Source organism: Gopherus flavomarginatus, chromosome 1, assembly GCF_025201925.1.
Source record: "Gopherus flavomarginatus isolate rGopFla2 chromosome 1, rGopFla2.mat.asm, whole genome shotgun sequence".
NCBI classification, from domain to species: domain Eukaryota; kingdom Metazoa; phylum Chordata; order Testudines; family Testudinidae; genus Gopherus; species Gopherus flavomarginatus.
In genome coordinates, this window is record NC_066617.1 from 228,826,662 (window position 1) to 228,844,284 (window position 17,623).

The 17,623-nt window shown below is 39.9% G+C and overlaps 1 protein-coding gene across 9 annotated transcripts in view; it reads left to right on the top strand.

The window, feature by feature from the left end:
* ADGRG2 (adhesion G protein-coupled receptor G2) overlaps positions 1–17,189 on the top strand; it is a 101,781-nt gene extending 84,592 nt beyond the window's left edge. For all 9 annotated transcript variants that reach the window (XM_050936473.1, XM_050936476.1, XM_050936481.1 and 6 more), the window contains 3 exons: positions 2,058–2,159; positions 2,891–3,043; positions 14,239–17,189. In XM_050936473.1, coding sequence (XP_050792430.1) covers positions 2,058–2,159; positions 2,891–3,043; positions 14,239–14,423 — 440 coding nt within the window. In that variant the 3' untranslated portion in view covers positions 14,424–17,189. The remainder of the gene's footprint in view (positions 1–2,057; positions 2,160–2,890; positions 3,044–14,238) is intronic.
* The last annotated feature ends 434 nt before the right edge of the window (positions 17,190–17,623 follow it).

A 17,623-nucleotide genomic window follows, 5' to 3' on the forward strand; every position in this document is an offset into this window, starting at 1 on the left:
GGATAAGAGTTTACCAAAATTATATCTGTACTGTTACATAATATGAAAAATAAAACTACCTTGAAGATGACCCTTCTTAATTGTTGTATTACATTTAAAGAAAATTAATGCAAAGCAAACACTTTCAGAAGTGACATGCTGTCTTTTTAGTGCATTGTAATGAAAATTTGTCATCTTAAGGTCCATTCACAGAATCACAAAAGCTACAGGACAAAAGACCTATTGGGTCACTTAGGCTCTGACGTAATTTATTTGCTTTTGAAAATTTTTACCCTATGTTGCATTTTCAAATGTGAATTAGGCATTTAGGACCTGATTTTTAAAAGTACACCTCTACCCCAATATAACGTGACCCGATATAATACGAGGTCAGACTAGATGATCACATTGGTCCCTTCTGACCCTAAAGTCTATGAGTCTATAATGCAGTAAAGCAGTGCTCCGGGGGGTGGGGCTGTGCACTCTGGTGGATCAAAGCAAGTTCGATTTAACGCGGTTTCACCTATAACGCAGTAAGATTTTTTTGGCTCCTGAGGACAGCGTTATATCGAGGTAGGGATGTAATTTGGTGTTGTTCCACTCAGCACTGCAAGGTATAAGTGATTTAGATGGTTGAGTCCCATTTTCAAAAGTTACTTAGGCACTTAGAAGGCTGATTCCCATTGGCTTTCATTGTGACTTACGCTTCTCAGTGCTCAAGTCACTTCTGAAGATAGGCCCAGATCTGAAAATCCCACTGATTTCAATGGAAGTGAGATGTCTAAATATCTTTGAGGATCTGGGCCTTAGGCCTTGCAACAATGAGCAGAGCAACATCTAAATACCATTAAAAATGTGAGCATTAGGGCCCAATTGAAGTGCCGAAAGATGCAGATTTTCAAAACCATCTAGGTGCCTAACTCCTGTTAAACACAATGGGAGTTAGGTGTCTAACTTACCCTGAGAATTGGTCCAGAAAATGCTAATCTCTGTCTTCTCCAGTCCAAACTTGTAGCTTCTCCTTTATTTTTCATTCCCTGTAATCTAATTTAAAGAATTGCACAACCACATTCTTCTTTGATACATTGTAGCTGGCAGGCAGTGTAAACATTTCTGACACATTTTCTTTGAAAAGTGGAAGGTTTGGAAGCAAGTACAGTCCCACTCTGTATGGGAAGCAGTGAGAAGTGGGTGGATCTGTGATAGGGTGACCAGATGTCCCAATTTTATAGGGACAGTCCCAATTTTTGGGTCTTTTTCTTATATAGGCTCCTATTACCCCCACTTCCTGTCCTGATTTTTCACACTTGCTGTCTGGTCACCCTAATCTGTGATCTGGCACATTTTGAGGTACCCAACATGTGTGATTTGCATCCTTCCAAGAAAAGATGTGGCTTTGAATTTGTGGTGAAGAGGGCTACAATTACTGTTATTTGAGCAGGAGCTGTTAGCCCATGTGGGCTTTCACTATGACTTAATTGTGACTGCGATGGGGGAAGCAAAAGCTGCCTGGTAACCTTAAATTTGTATTAGGTTTAATAAAATTTGCCCCAATGGCCTATCAACACCAACACTGGTCTGTAGGTGTTATTGATTCCATCACAAACAGCAGCAGAAATATATTAACTCCAAATAAAATATGGAGAAGTTCCACAAAGTATGTAGAGAGCCAAATTCAGTTGATTATATCTCATATTTGAAATTGTACTGCTATAATGAGGATGTGTTATCTTGTCTTGATTTCTGTACTGAAGATTCTAATAAACTTGCAGTTCCCCACAGATCTTCATATTTTAAACTCAATTACTTGATGTATTTGTATTTTTGGTACTCTGTATCCTCCTTATATCTAATGCATATCATGCAAGTGTAATAAGAAAAAGCATTTCAGGTAATGGCATCAGTCTATTGTTTAGACTATCAGTGTCTCTAGTGAACAAAAGAATATGAGAGCATTTGATTGGAATCAGTTGACTTGAGAAGAAACAAAAGAAAAACGATACATCCATTTAAAAAAGTTACAAAACGGCAAAAATTCTATGGCTTGAAGTAATATTCTGACATTTGGTACTTCACAGGATTCTTCATTTTTATCTTCTACTGTGTGGCAAAGGAAAATGTCCGCAAACAGTGGAGACGATATCTATGTTGTGGAAAATTCAGGCTGGCTGAAAATTCTGGTAAATATTGAACACTGTTTTCTACACTTGTAAATTATATAAATTACTGTCAGGTGTAAAGTCCCCATTCTCCTTAGCAAATATTGTTATGCAATAAATAGCATAGCAGTATTTCCAGATATATCTACTACTTTGTTTTATATTCCTGATGCAAAAAGATTGCGTCTTATTTAATTGCAAAATACTGCTGTATAAAGTATTCATTTTGATTGGGACTCTGCATATGTGTAAGGCTGTAGCCTCGTGGAGTCCTTTGTATGACTGGGACCTAAATCAATCTCCAGAGATCTGCTTTCTCAAAGTCAATGGTAGCCTTAGCAATGACTTTAGTGGGAGCAGGGTCAGAAGCAGCTTTGAGAATAATATGTCTTCCTAACAATTTTTTGGGGGTATTTCATTGTACCATAATTGTATTTGAAAAGTTATACGTACCCTTACACAATTTAAACTCAAAGGTGAAGTATTGCGGTTGCAGTTACTGGTAATCTCTAAATGGGCATACAGTCACAAAAGTATGATTAGTGACATTTTAAAACTAAGAAATTAAAAAGAAAAAATGTAAATTCTTACACATCTAGACTTATGCAATTCCTATGAGAATAGGAATACTGGGGAAAGATCTGGGAAAAGATCTTTGCTAGAATTTAAGTTAAATTGCATTAACTGTACTCTTGCATTTATTTGTGCTTGAATGTACTGCACTATTTTCTGTAACACTTATTCTACTATAGATTGGAGTAGAACTGCTACTAATGGTTTAAAGAAGCAGACTGTAAACCAAGGAGTATCCAGTTCTTCCAATTCCTTACAATCAAACAGTAACTCTACTAATTCCACCACACTGCTAATGAATAATGATTATTCAGTACACGCAAATGGGAATGGTATGTATGTTGCAAAAGAGTACTTCTCAAACTATATCCTTTTGTTATTTTAAAACAGTTTTAGGCTCTCTTATGGCAATTTAAAAAGGGCAGTAAACCAATTATTATTTATGAATACAGAATCAAAATGTTTTAGTGTGGTCTTATAAATAATAATACTAAAATTATCCATTGAGGGTAATATAGTAGTACATTTTAAAAAAAATACTCACTTCTCATACTTAACGTGAACTGGTGATTATATGCAAAATTGCAAATGGTATACATTATTCAAATACCCAGCAGAAGTGCTATTTATACCCTACTTGTCAGCTGAAGACAGAACTAGCAGTGAAAAACTTTTAAGAACATTTTGAAATAGCTATCAACTTTTAAAGAAAACACACTTTACTGATGAAAGAAATGTGATGACATCCAATAAAATAATTTTTTAAAACGTGAAAGCTATCATTTGGGAGTGCTATTAGTGTGTGAGGGCTTGATCTGCAGAACCCCTGGTATCATTACCAGGACACTCTCATGTAAATTCTTTATGAGGCTGGGGAAGCAGAGTAAGAAAGTGAGACTGGGACAACAGAGGCCATAAAATCTTCTCACTTAAGAGGTCACAGCCAGAGAGCTGCATAGCTGTTGGCTACTGGGTAAGTAATGGAGCTCAGGGTACGTCTACACTAGGGGATTATTCCGATTTTACATAACCGGTTTTATAAAACAGATTGTATAAAGTCGAGTACACGCGGCCACACTAAGCACATTAATTCGGCGGTGTGCTTCCACGGTCCGAGGCTAGCGTCGATTTCCGGAGCGTTGCACTGTGGGTAGCTATTCCATAGCTATCCCATAGTTCCCGAAGTCTCCCCTACCCCTTAGAATTCTGGGTTGAGAGCCCAGTGGCTGATGAGGCAAAAATCATTGTCGCGGGTGGTTCTGGGTAAATGTCGTCAGTCATTCCTTCCTCCGGAAAGCAACGGCAGACAATCATTTCACACCCTTTTTCCCTGGATTGCCCTGGCAAACGCCATAGCACGGCAACCATGGAGCCCGTTCAGCTTTTTTTTTTTTTTTTTTTTACAGTCACCGTATGTGTACTGGATGCCGCGGACAGAAGCGATACTCCAGTGCTACACAGCAGCATTCATTTGCTTTTGCATGATAGCAGAGATGGTTACCAGTCGTTCTGTACCATCTGCTGCCAGTGTAATTTGGCAATGAGATGACGGTTATCTGTCCTTCTGTGCTGTCTGCTGCTATCATGGGTGCCCCTGGCTGAGATCGGCCGGGGGCGCAAAAGCAAAACTGGGAGTGACTCCCCGACTCAATCCCTCCTTTATGGTTTCTAAAAAGAGTCAGTCCTGCCTAGAATATGGGGCAAATGTACTAGAGAAGCAGTGTATCAGAAAGCACAGCTGCTCTGTGTCAGATCCCGCAGAAATGATGAGCTACATGCCATTCACGGGGGGTGCCCCTGCAACAACCCCACCCGTTGCTTCCCTCCTCCCCCAACCTTCCTGGGCTACCGTGGCAGTGTCCCCCACATTTGTGTCATGAAGTAATAAAGAATGCAGGAATAAGAAACACTGAGTTTTTAGTGACATAAAATGAGGGGGAGGCAGCCTCCTGGTGCTATGATAGTCCAGGCAGGACATTAAGCAGTGTGGGGGAGAGGAGCCCAGCATCTCACTGCTATGATAGTCCAGGCAGTACAGAATCTTTTCTTTTCACATGAAAGGGAGGGGGCTGATTGAAGCTCAGCCCCCAGTTGCTATGATGAAGACGGTTACAAGCCGTTCTGTGCCATCTACTGGGAATGACCGGGAGTCATTCCTATTTGCACCCAGGCGCCCCTGGCCAGCCTCACCTGAAGCCAGCCAGGAGCACTCACGGGTTGATAAGAAGGACGGTTACCAGTTCTACTGCACCGTCTGCCACCGGGGAGGGGAGAGGAGCGGATACTGCTCTTCACTGCTGCAGCATCGCGTCTACCACTAGCATTCAGTAGACATAGGGTGACATTGAAAAAAGTCAAGAAACGATTTCTTTCCCTTTTCTTTCACGTGGGGGGGGGAGTAAATTGACGAGCTATTCCCTGAACCACGCCGGACAATGTGTTTGACCCTACAGGCATTGGGAGCTCAGCCAAGAATGCAAATACTTTTTGGAGACTGCTGTGGACTGGGGGATAGCTGGAGTCCTCAGTACCCCCTCCCTCCCTCCATGAGCGTCCATTTGAGTCTCTGGCTTCCTGTTACACTTGTCACGCAGCACTGTGTAGCCTGGAGATTGTTTTTCAAACGCTTTGGCATTTCGTCTTCTGTAATGGAGCTCTGATAGAACAGATTTGTTTCCCCATACAGCGATCAGATTCAGTATCTCCCGTACGGTCCACGCTGGAGCTCTTTTTGGATTTGGGACTGCATTGCCACCCGTGCTGATCAGAGCTCCATGCTGGGCAAACAGGAAATGAAAATCAAAATTTCGCAGGGCTTTTCCTGTTTACCTGGCCACTGCATCTGAGCTGAGATTGCTGTCCAGAGTGGTCACAGTGGTGCACTGTGGGATACCGCACGGAGGCCAATACCGTCGATTTGCGGCCACACTAACCCTAATCCGATATGATAATACCGATTTTAGCTCTACTCCTCTCGTTGCGGAGGAGTACAGAAACCGATATAAAGAGCCCTTTATAGCGATATAAAGGGCCTCGTAGTGTGGACGGGTATAGCGTTAAATCGGTTTAACGCTGCTAAAATTGGTTTAAACGCGTAGTTTAGACCAGGCCCTAGTTACAGTATTTTTTCTGTGACTCCATGGCCAGTCTTCCCTAATGGAAATGTATTTATGTGTTGCAGGAAATGGTTCTTAAGGACAAAATGCTTCATGACTTCACAGAATCATAGAATATCAGGGTTGGAAGGGAACTCAGAAGGTCATCTAGCCCAATCCCCTGCTCAAATCAGGACCAATCCCGAATTAAATCATCCCAGCCAGGGCTTTATCAAGCCTGACCTTAAAAATCTCTAAGGAAGGAGATTCCACCACTTCCCTAGGAAAATTTTTTCCTAATATCCAACCTAAACCTCCCCATTACAAATGTGCATGCTTCCACTTAGGACAAACATAACGCTCCCCATGAAGTTGTTATTCTCTGTAAGCAATGTGGACGTACTTATTCCCTATCCATCTCTCCCCTTTCCTGGCTCATGGAAATGCCGGTGTTCAAATGTCACGTCACTCCATTTCAGATGCAAATTGGAATGGCTAGTGAGAAAAATTAGATATGCACATAATTTGAATGCACCTACAAAAAAATGAACATCTTGTGGCTGAAAGTAATCTAAGTTTTGCATCTTTATCTAATGGCAGCACCAAAAACAAAGCATGACTTTTGACAGGGGTGGCCAAACCGTGACTTGTGAACTGCATGTGGCTTTTTTACAGCTAAAGTGTGGCTGGCAGAGCCCCCCACGTTTCTCCCCATTCTCCGCCTACCAGACTGAGGGAGGCAGGAGCCTGGGTCTTCAGCCCTGCAGCAGGGTGGTGGGGCTAAGGACTTGTGCCCTGCAGGGAGAGGTCTCAGGGCATCAGTCCTGTGCAGGCATGCCGCAGGGCTGAAGCACTGAGCCCCACTACGTGTGCCCCATGGGGCAGGAGCCTTGAACCCCAGCAGGCACCTCCCACGGGGCTGAAGCTCCAAGCCCTGGCAGGCGCACCCCGGCTCACGAACTGCTGAAGATTGTCGTATATGGCTCAGATGGTCAGTAAGTTTGGCCACCCTGTAAGTTTGGCCACCCTGACTTATGCTTTGGCCATGTTGGTTGTGCGCTCTGATGGTGCAGCACTTCGTCTTTCCATGTTGAAAATAAAAGAGTAACGAATCAGGCTATCCCACATTGTGGAGCACATAGGTCATCATATGTTATAAGACATAAATACTGTACTCCTGGATACCCAAAGGCCAATGTTTCTTTCCCTCAGTCAAGGGCTGAGTCTCAGCACTATTGTTATTGCTCAGATTGTTTTATATGCAGTTGATGAACCTCACAGATTGGCTCCTTTGTCTGTACTGTTGGTACTGGGATGTTTAAGATAATGGCTGTAGTTGTCCTTTAAATGTTATTTTTTAAGTACGTCTGAAGCAGGAAGCCTGCTAAACAGCCAGTGATGCCACTGAATGATGAGATGCTAAAGGAGCACTCAAGGAAGACAAGGCCATTGTGGAGAAACTAAATGAATTCTTTGCATCAGCCTTCACTGAAGAGGATGAGGGAGATTCCCATACCTGAGCTATTTTTTTTAGGTGACAAATCTGAGGAACTGTCCCAGATCAAAATGTCATTAGAAGAGGTTTTGGAACAAGCTGATCAATGAAACATTAATATGTCACCTGGACCAGATGGTATTCACCCCAAAATTTTGAAGGAACTCAGATATGAAATTGCACAACTAAAAACGGTGGAATGTAACCTAACACTTAAATCAACTTCTGTACCAGATGACTGGAGGATAGCTAATGTGACACCAATTTTTAAAAAAGGCTCCAGAGGCGATCTTGGCAATTACAGGCCAGTAAGCCTAACTTCAGTACCAGGCAAACTGGTGGGAACTATAGTAAAGAACAAAATTGTCAGACTCATAGATGAACATGATTTGTTGGGGAAGAGTCAACATGGTTTTTTGTAAAGTGAAATCATGGCTCACCAATCTACTAGAATTCTTTGAAGGGGTCAACAAGCATGTGGACAAGGGGAATCCAGTGGCTATCGTGTACGTAGACTTTCAGAAAGCCTTTGACAAGGTCCCTCACTAAATGTACTTAAGCAAAGTAAGCTGTCATGGGATAACTGGGAAGGTCCTCTCATGGATCTGTAACTGGTTAAAAAAGACAGGAAACAAAGGGTAGGAATAAATGGTCAGTTTTCAGAATAGAGAAAGGTAAATGGTGTCCCCCAGGGGTCTGTACTGGGACCAGTACTGTTCAACATATTCATAAATTATCTGGAAAAGGGGGTAAACAGCAAGGTGGCAAAATTTGCATATGATACAAAATTATTTAAAATAGTTAAGTCCAAAGCAAACTGCAAAGAGTTACAAAGGAATGTCACAAAACTGGGTGACCAGGCAACAAAATGGCAGATGAAATAAAATGTTGATAAATGCAAAGTAATGCACGTTGGAAAACATAATCCCACTATACATATAAAATGATGGGGTCTAAATTAGTTGCTACCACTCAAGAAAGAGACCTTGGAGTTATTGTGGATAGTTCTTGGAAAACATATGCTCAATGTGGAGCGGCAGTCAAAAAAGCGAACAGAGTGTCAGGAACCGTTAGGAAAGATATAGATAAGGCAGAAAATATCATAATGCCTCCATATAAATCCATGGCATGCCCACATCTTGAATACTGTGTGCAGATCTGGATGCCCCATCTCAAAAAAGATATATTGGAATTGGAAAAGGTTCAGAAAAGGGCAACAAAAATGATTAAGGGTATGAGGAGAGATTAAAAAGGACTGGGACTTTTCAGGTTGGAAAAGAGATGATTAAGGGGGGATATGATACAAGTCTATAAAATCTTGACTGGTGTGGAGAAAGTGAACAAGGAATTGTTATTCACTCCTTCACATAACACAAGAACTAGGTGTCACCTAATGAGATTAATAGGCAGCGGTTTTAAAACAAACAAATGAAAGTACTGCTTCATACAACACACAGTCAACCTGTGGAACTCTTTGCCAGAGGATGTTGAGAAGGCCAAACTATAATAAGGTTAAGAAAAGAACTAGATAAGTTCATGGTGAATAAGTCCATCAATGACTATTAGCCAGGATGGGCAGGGATGCAACACCATGCTGAGTGTCCCTAGCTTCTGTTAGCCAGAAGCTGGGCGTGGATGACAGGTGGTGATTCACTCAGTGATTGCCTGTTCTGTTAATTCCCTCTGAAGCACCAGGCATTGACCACTGTTGGAAGACTGGATAGTGGGCTAGATGGACCATTGGTCTGACCCAATATGGCCCTTCTTGTGTTCTTATTTTATGTTCTTATGTTCTCATATCCTGACACCTTATATTAGAAAAATAAGTAAACATCTCTCATATATAACAATGCTTTTGGATAATAATGTTAGATAGACATTTGAATTCAAGCTATAGATTTTACTCTACCATTTTCATATAATATTGTCCATATATGTAGGTGAACAACATGTTGTGAAGAAATCATGAGACTTCAGGAGATCAATCCTTAATGCCATTTTGCCATATTCTCATTAGCTTTTGAGTTTGTGAAATAGTTAATTTTGCCCCATCCCTCTCTAAAACCTTCCTCCACTGTTTGATACTAGCAGTATTAATGTTCTTGGTACCTGACAATTCAGTTCACAGGTAAAAAACAAAACAGTAATTCTCACTGCCATTAAGACAATATGGGTGAGGTAAAATCTTTCATTGAACCAACTTCTGTTGTTGAGAGAGACAAGCTTTTGAGCCACATATAGCTCTTTTTTGGGTGTACCTTCCCCAGACCTGAAGAAGAGCTCTGTGTGGCTCGAAAGCTTGTCTCCCTCACCAACAGAAGTTGGTCCAATAAAAGATATTACCATACCCACCTTGTCTCTGTAATATCCTGGGACTGGCACAGCTACAACTACATTAAATAGAAAGACTTACAATGCTCACCTAAGCCTTTGCTGTATTTGTGCATTTGTCAAGGTTCCTTCCCCACTCTGAACTTTAGGGTACAAATGTGGGGACCTGCATGGACACTTCTAAGCTTAATTACTAGCTTAGATCTGGTACACTGCCACCATCCAGAAGTGTGTCTGGAGCACTTCCTGTCCCCCCAAAACTCTCCCCTCCCTGGGTGGCCTTGAGGCACTTCACCAATTCTCTGGTGAACACAGACCCAAACCCCTTGGATCTTAAAACAAGGAGAAATTAACCATCCCCCCTCCTTTCCCCCACCAATCCCTGGTGAGTCCAGATCCAATCCCCTTGGATCTTAAAACAAGGAAAAATCAATCAGGTTCTTAAAAAGAAAGCTTTTAATTAAAGAAGAAAGGTAAAAATCATCTCTGTAAAATCAGGATGGAAAATACTTTACAGGTAATCAAATTCATATAGCGCAGAGGAACCCCCTCTAGCCTTAGGTTCAAAGTTACAGCAAACAGAGGTAAAATCCTCTCAGCAAAAAAAGACATTTACAAGCTGAGAAAACAGAAATAAAACTAATCCGCCTTGTCTGGCTGTTACTTACAATTTTGAAACATGAGAGACTGGTTTAGAAAGATTTGGAGAGCCTGGATTGACGTCTGGTCCCTCTTAGTCCCAAGAGCGAACAACACCCAAAACAAAGACCACAAACTTCCCTCCACCAAGATTTGAAAGTATCTTGTCCCCTTATTGGTCCTCTGGTCAGGTGTCAGCCAGGTTTACTGAGCTTCTTAACCCTTTTCAGGTAAAAGAGGCATTAACCCTTAACTATCTGTTTATGACAGTTGCAACTAAGCCACAAATCCCAGCACAGTTTTCCAGAGCAGAGGATTTTTGGTCCTCAGTGGTATTTTGGAATTATAGATAAACTCCAATCGTTTTAATAGGTGAGCAATTCCATTGATTTGAGGTCATCTTCTTGTCCTGTCCAATGCTAGCCTCTCAGATGACAGTGAGTCAATGGTCTGCTTCTGCAATGAGGTTCTCTTCAGGCTGAGGATCTCAGCATATGTCCTGAGTTGGTACATCATCTTCCTGCTGATGCACCATTGCAGGTGGAGGTGATGGCCCATCACTTCCTAACCCCCTTGGAAGTCTGAAAGGCTTTTATGATAGACACTCCCACACATGCATGGAGGTAAGCCACTTATTTTTACTTAATTTTTAATTGAATGTTTTGAATGCTGTGAGCCTGCCCTTGCAGCCTCCACTCATACCAAAAAAGAGTTTTGTTGAGTTTATGTCAGGTAGCTATCTTATATAACACTTTACAAATAAAACCACAGTATTCTAGAATACTGGTCTAAAACTCCAATAGCACAATTGTAGTGTGTTTTTGACACAGAAAATAACAGTGCTGATAGTGGTCCACAGTCCAACATCCCCATACAAAAATCCAGTGCCAAAAATCCAAAAATACGCCTTGAGGAGGTTGGATGAAGCTTTAGAACCTGTATTACAGATGTTCTCAAACTGGGGGTTGTGACCGCTCAGGAGGTCACAAAGTTATTACATGGGGGAATTGCGAGCTGTCTCCACCCCAAACCCCACTTTGCCTCCAGCATTTATAATAGTGTTAAATATATTAAAAAGTATTTTTAATTTATAAGGAGGGGGGTTGCACTCAGAGGCTTGCTATGTGAAAGGGTCACCAGTATAAAAGTTTGAGAACCACTGCTGTATTACATATGCCCTGATGGTTTCCTTCCTTTTTCTTTTCTCTTACGATTTGGGGGAGGAGGGTCATCTGGGGACAGTGGGTCCTCCTGGCAAGCCCTTCGATGAACCAGTTCCTTCCACTCATCTGGCAGTTGTACCTGAGGAGAGATAAATATGCTGATGGAAGCACAGGAGTATGCTGATGGTGGATAGAGTGACCCAAGATGGTAAGTTTGGAATTTTGGATGTATACAGGCTGTGGCTTTGCTTAGTTAGTGGATCTCTAATTTATAATTTTATACTGTCATTTCACACTAATGTCTCTTCTTCTGCCTTTCTCTTGCAGATTTGCAGAGTTTCTGAGAATAGGTGGCTCCCAGATGAACATGCAAATCCCATCACTCAGCTTTGTTTTTCAGTCTTTCTGTTACCTCTGCTTGTTTTTGCAGCCTTTATTTTATTACAAGACATGAAGAGGAATAAAATTCCCATTTATCTTATCTGTTTATTTGTATAAGTGTTTCAGTGACTGATAGTTTTGTGAATTAAATTGTGTATGTTTGGGTTTTGTGTCCTGTGTGTTTTTCCAGCTTTCTTTAGCAGATCCAACACTAGCCCAGCAGATTTACAGGGAACTGAGAATTACCATTGGATAATTTGCTGTCATCATTTTCTAAAATGATGAGAAAAAAACTAACAAATCTAGTCCTCATCAGAGCCAGATCAAGGCATAGGTATTATAGATCTGGACCAAGAGAGCCCTAGCTCCTGAAGATAGGTGATTTACATCAGAATCTTAGCTTTAAATTAAAACTAATAAAATTAAGTTTCATTTTCTGATTGCAAAGATAATCTTGAAAATATGACACAAGTGCAAATGATACACTGACATCTGCTTGAGTCTGTAGGAAGCCTGGAGCAATAGCTCTGAGACACGTACTCCACATAAATCTCCCCCCACCTCCCAACAGAAGACCATGTGGTAGGAGGAGAAGAGAGCAGCAATTCAAACCCAGCCACTCAAACAGGAAAAACCCTGTCTGCTGGGTTAAGTACAGGGCCCTCACTGCTGGCACTCCTGGGAACTAGAATACAACCCTATTGTGCTGCCTCTGCCTCTTTGGGGCAGAGCAATGGGGGAGTCTTGTGTTCTGCTGTGCCTCTGCCCCTGGATGGTCTTAATCTAGCTCTGGTCTTGGCTGGATCAAACCACAGTCCCTTACATGGAAGCACATCTTGTGGCCACTACACCAGTCTCTGATGTCTTCTTAAAGAAACAGAACTGTGAATTTCTTTTTCCTCTGTTAGTCAGAAGGATATTTTCATGCATTGGATTTATGACCTCAGATTAAGATATTCGTAAGTGTTATTTTTTTTTAAAAAAGTTTTGCCAATACTCTTACTAATAGTAATGTTTTTATCTTTAATGAATACAGTTCTCCGCCTAAATAACTGCACTGAACTTGCTTGTGAGCTCATTCCCGAATATTTGCTTAACACAAAACACTCTGTCTCAAAGGAAGAGTTTGTTCATTTTGTTTCCCCTTAACATCATATTTTTCATCACAATCAACCCACATCCTTTTTTTGTTCTGTTTTCATATCTTGTCATCTCCTCTGGCTCACTAAGAATGCATGGAGGAAAATTGTTTTAAAATGCATTCGTAATTTTCTTTTGACTTAATTAAATCAATTGTAGTAACTGTGGTGAAATACCTTGGAACTTTGAAAATCATTTGGCTACAACACATAACACAGTCCTTAAAAGGCCTACATAAAATATTAGCAAGCATGTATGCTATGGCTGACTTCTGACAGCTCTTTCAAGTTGGCCTACTTTACAAGAAAGAACTGCAGAAACTCTACTTTGAAGTGTTTACGCAGCTGGATTTTATTATCAGAAAAACAAAATAAATGCAAAAGAAAGAGAGTTAAAAGACAACTGAAGTATCTAGCATGCAATGTACAGAGATAGGAGATCCATACCCAAGGATTTAGGACTCTTAGAATTTCAGGAATTCTGGAACCCTTTAAGTTTTCTCGAAGCTCCACTGAGCTGATAAATCACAGTGAGTGCAAGTATACTTGTTCATAGCTGTGGTGGCACCAGAAACACTCAAACTTTCTATCCGTATGTGGGTTTGGATGCACACTGTGCAAGACCTGTATTTCATATGCTTCAAAGAAGTAAATTCCACAAACAAGACATGTTTAAAAGAGGTAAAAGCTCAGTGCTCCAGATGTCTTGCAAAGCAGGTAATCTCTTAAAAAAACATTAAATTAAAAATTAAAGTTTTCATTCAAAATTGTTTTAATTATTGTTTTCTGGGTTCCATCCTAGTAATTAATCTCATTTGATGTATTCTGATTATTTGAATTTTCTTGTTATACTGTATTTTATGTACTGCTAATTTAGCACATATATTTTTCATTTTGGTGTAAGTCAGTTGGTTCCCTTTTGTTTTGTTTGCGCTTTGGAATTAGCCACCATAAATATATAAATTATATCACATGTTGTTTGACTAATATGGGGACAAGATATCAGTGGGAGATAATTGTATGAGTAAGGTGAGAAGGATTTGGCCCTCTCTGTAATGATCTATACAGTTTAGGTCAAATTCTGTCCTCAGGCCACATGTGAAAATTATTATACAACCAATTAATTACAGAAAAATCCTTACTTAAAACTCATCCCAGGGAGCAAAGAAGAATGAAATATGAATGTTCTCAGTATACTCACTGAAATTTTTAAGAAATATGCATATCTTTGGTGCCTTTTCACTATCAATCATTCTGACTTGTGCCATGCTTTTATTTTCGCAGGTAATGTCTCCAGTGAGAAGAATGGTGTTTCTTTCAATGTACAGAATGGCGATGTGTGTCTTCATGACTTTTCAGGAAAGCAGCTCGTATTTCATGAGAAGGATGATGCAGACCACAAAAAAACCCGTGTCTCACTCAGAAGGACTTCAAAGAGGGGAAGCCTACATTTTATTAAGCAAATGTGATTTTTTTTTGAAAGCACATTGTTTTACACTGTAAAACACAGATTTTTACTTTAACTATTTTACATAATGTGAGAAGACTAGAAACTGATCCTTGTTTTGTAGACGGTACCGGAGCTTTGAGGCAGTCGTATACTGGGTTGATAAGGAGAGTTATAATTATTTAAAAAGTCATTGCTACTATTTGAAAAGGTACTTCAGATACTACATCACAATTGGTACAATTTCCAATTTGATTTTCCATTCTTCCTTTTCCCCCCACAAGGTTTAAAGAAAGGTTTGGTTTTAGACTCTTATTTTCTCAATATAACTACAATTAGTGTATCTGAATACAATACATAGTATTGTAAATGTAAATGTAGGTAACTAGAAATTACACTTAAACAAGATTCTAAGTTATCTTTCAAAATGTTAGTTTCAAATTGTCTACTACAACATTTTTAAGATTATAGATGCAGATTTTATAGCATTGTAAATAAGCAAAACAGTATCCATCTGTAAGCATTTTTATGCTATTTTTATATTTATTTCTTGTAATATAAATTTTAAAATATTCCTTTGTATAGAAAAATTGATATTTTGTTTTAAATTTATTGTTAGAATGTAGTTAAAGTTGATTATTTCAATTACCTTCTGAAGCATTCTACATTATATATTTATAGGTAATTTGTTCAGTATGTGAAATAATTTACAGTGGTTACAGTGTGAAGATGTTCACAAGACAGAGAACTGTAAATATGAACTGTCACTATAGAACCACTGACTGGGAGCCAGGAATACAGTGCATGGGTGTCTTGTCAAGGGATAAAACTCCGCAGGAGGGAGTGGTGGATAAAGTAGGCAATAGGCTACTAGCTATATACTTGGAGTGAAATCCTGGCCCCATTGAAGTCAATGGGAGTTTTGCCATTGATTTCAGTGGGGACATGATTTCACTCCCAGTGGCTGTAACAGAAATAAATATGCAGCCAGTTCATAACTGCAATATTTAAAGAAAAATAATTATCATTAAAAAAACAGTACCTGTTATTATTTAGTAGCCAACCGTTTGTTTCATTATTAAATTTTTATAAAAGATCAGTTTCTCTCACATCCTGAGCTATAATTCAGGTTTCTATTTGTTTTTGGTCTCTGCTGACTGTCAAATCCTGAGGTCCTTACTCAGTGTTTACTTGTTACCTACTCAACTAAAACTTCTAATGATCTTCAGTGCGCGTTTATGAGGAGAGACTAAAAAGACTGGGACTTTTCACCTTGGAAAAGAGATGACTAAGCGGGGATATGATAGGTCTATAAAATCGAAAATGGTGTGGAGAAAGTGAATAAGGAAGTGTTATTTATTCCTTCACATAACATGAGAACCATGGGTCACCCAATGAAATTGATAGGCAGCAGGTTTAAAACAAACAACAGGACACAACACAGAGTCAACCTGTGGAACTCATTGCCATGGGATGTTGTGAAGATCAGAACTGTAATGGGGTTCAAAAAAGAATTCATTGAGGACAGGTCCATCAATGGCTATTAGCCGAGATGGTCAGGGACACGACCCCATGCTGTGAGTATCCGTAAACCTCTAACGGCCAGAAGCTGCGATTGGATGATGGGATGGATCACTTGATAAAGTACTCTGTTCTGTTCATTTCCTCTGAAGCATCTGGAACTGGCCATTGTCAGAAGACAGGATGCTGGGCAAGATGGACCATTGTCTGACCTAGTATGGCCATTATTATATTCTTATGCTTGCCTGAATAAGGACAGCAGGATTAGGCGCTATATGCATAATATCTCATAATAGATAGAGAATGCTGCCTTTCTCCTTATGTTCTTGCACAAAGTCTGGGTGCAGCTGGAGACCTTGGGTCCAGGAGTGCAAAGACTTCTACCAGCCAGTACCCACACTAGTACCAGCCCCTGTGAAGGAGATTACTAGGGGGCTGGGTTATGTTGCCCCCTACAGAGGAAGAACAAATGCTGTACTTCCTTCAAGGTTGGTGCACTTGCAGCATTCCCTGGGGAACCCTGGAAACACTGTTCTAGAGTGGTGAGCATTGGTACTGCCTCCTACTTTGGACTCTGTTGCAATGCAACAATTTGAACTCTGAACATTCGACAAATGTAAAATCCTTCTGTATTGATACAATACATAGGTTCTGTTTGTCATCTATTTCTGAGATTGCCCTGAGTGCATTTGTATAGTGACAAATTTAAAACATTTGTTCTATTTACCCATAAGAGTTGTAACTGCATGTGAACCACATGTAAGAATGATCATGGTACCACAGTACAAACATTAATAATCTAGGCATGCATTTCAGTGAATGCTTTGGCTATTTGTCTTAGGGGCCTTTGCACTGTTTCTTATAAATACATGAAAACTAAATAATTTTATATTTTCAAATGTAAACAAAAAAATTTGTAGTAGGTAATGGACATTTAGATAATATGTATTTAATTTAGATAATATGCAATTATAAATTATCTATTTACATTTCTTAGAATAATATGATTCAGGCTACCTGTCCTATTCGAGGAAATTCTATCAGGCCCTCTATATTTGTTTAGGTTCCATCTTTCATGGTTTTAGCAGCCCTACTCTTCATAGAGGTTTGAACATGAACCCACCCAGAGCTGGTGCGTGCCACCCTATGAGTCTGCTGGAGGCAAAAACATGGTATGAGAAGTACCAAACAGCTGTTTCTGTCAAGTATTCTGATTTCCTGCCAAAAAAAACTTGTTACACCACCATTAAACTGCTTGGATTCTTAACTTGGTTTTATTTTTGCATCCAGTGTGTCCTCCTTGCATTTTTTATCCTTTTCGTTTGATTTCTTGCTTATAGGAGTTGTCACCTACATACCCCTCTCTATTAAAATAAGTAAACATCTCTCATATATAATAATGCTTTTGGATGATAATGTTAGATAAAGTAAAATCTATAGCTTGAATTCAAATGTCTAGCATTGTCACATAATATTGTCCAATATACTGTATCACTTTAGCTCAGTGAACAACCTCCCCCTATTACCCCACTTGAGAAAATGCTTGTACAACCACCTTTGTAAGAACTCATTTGGTAGTGGGTAAAGAGATGTTCTGTCTAAATTTTCATCTGATATGTCTCATACTGCCTTACAGAAAGCATGTTAAATGCCAGTGCATCGCTTAAATATTTTAGGGCTGTATTAATCAAAATTTTAAGT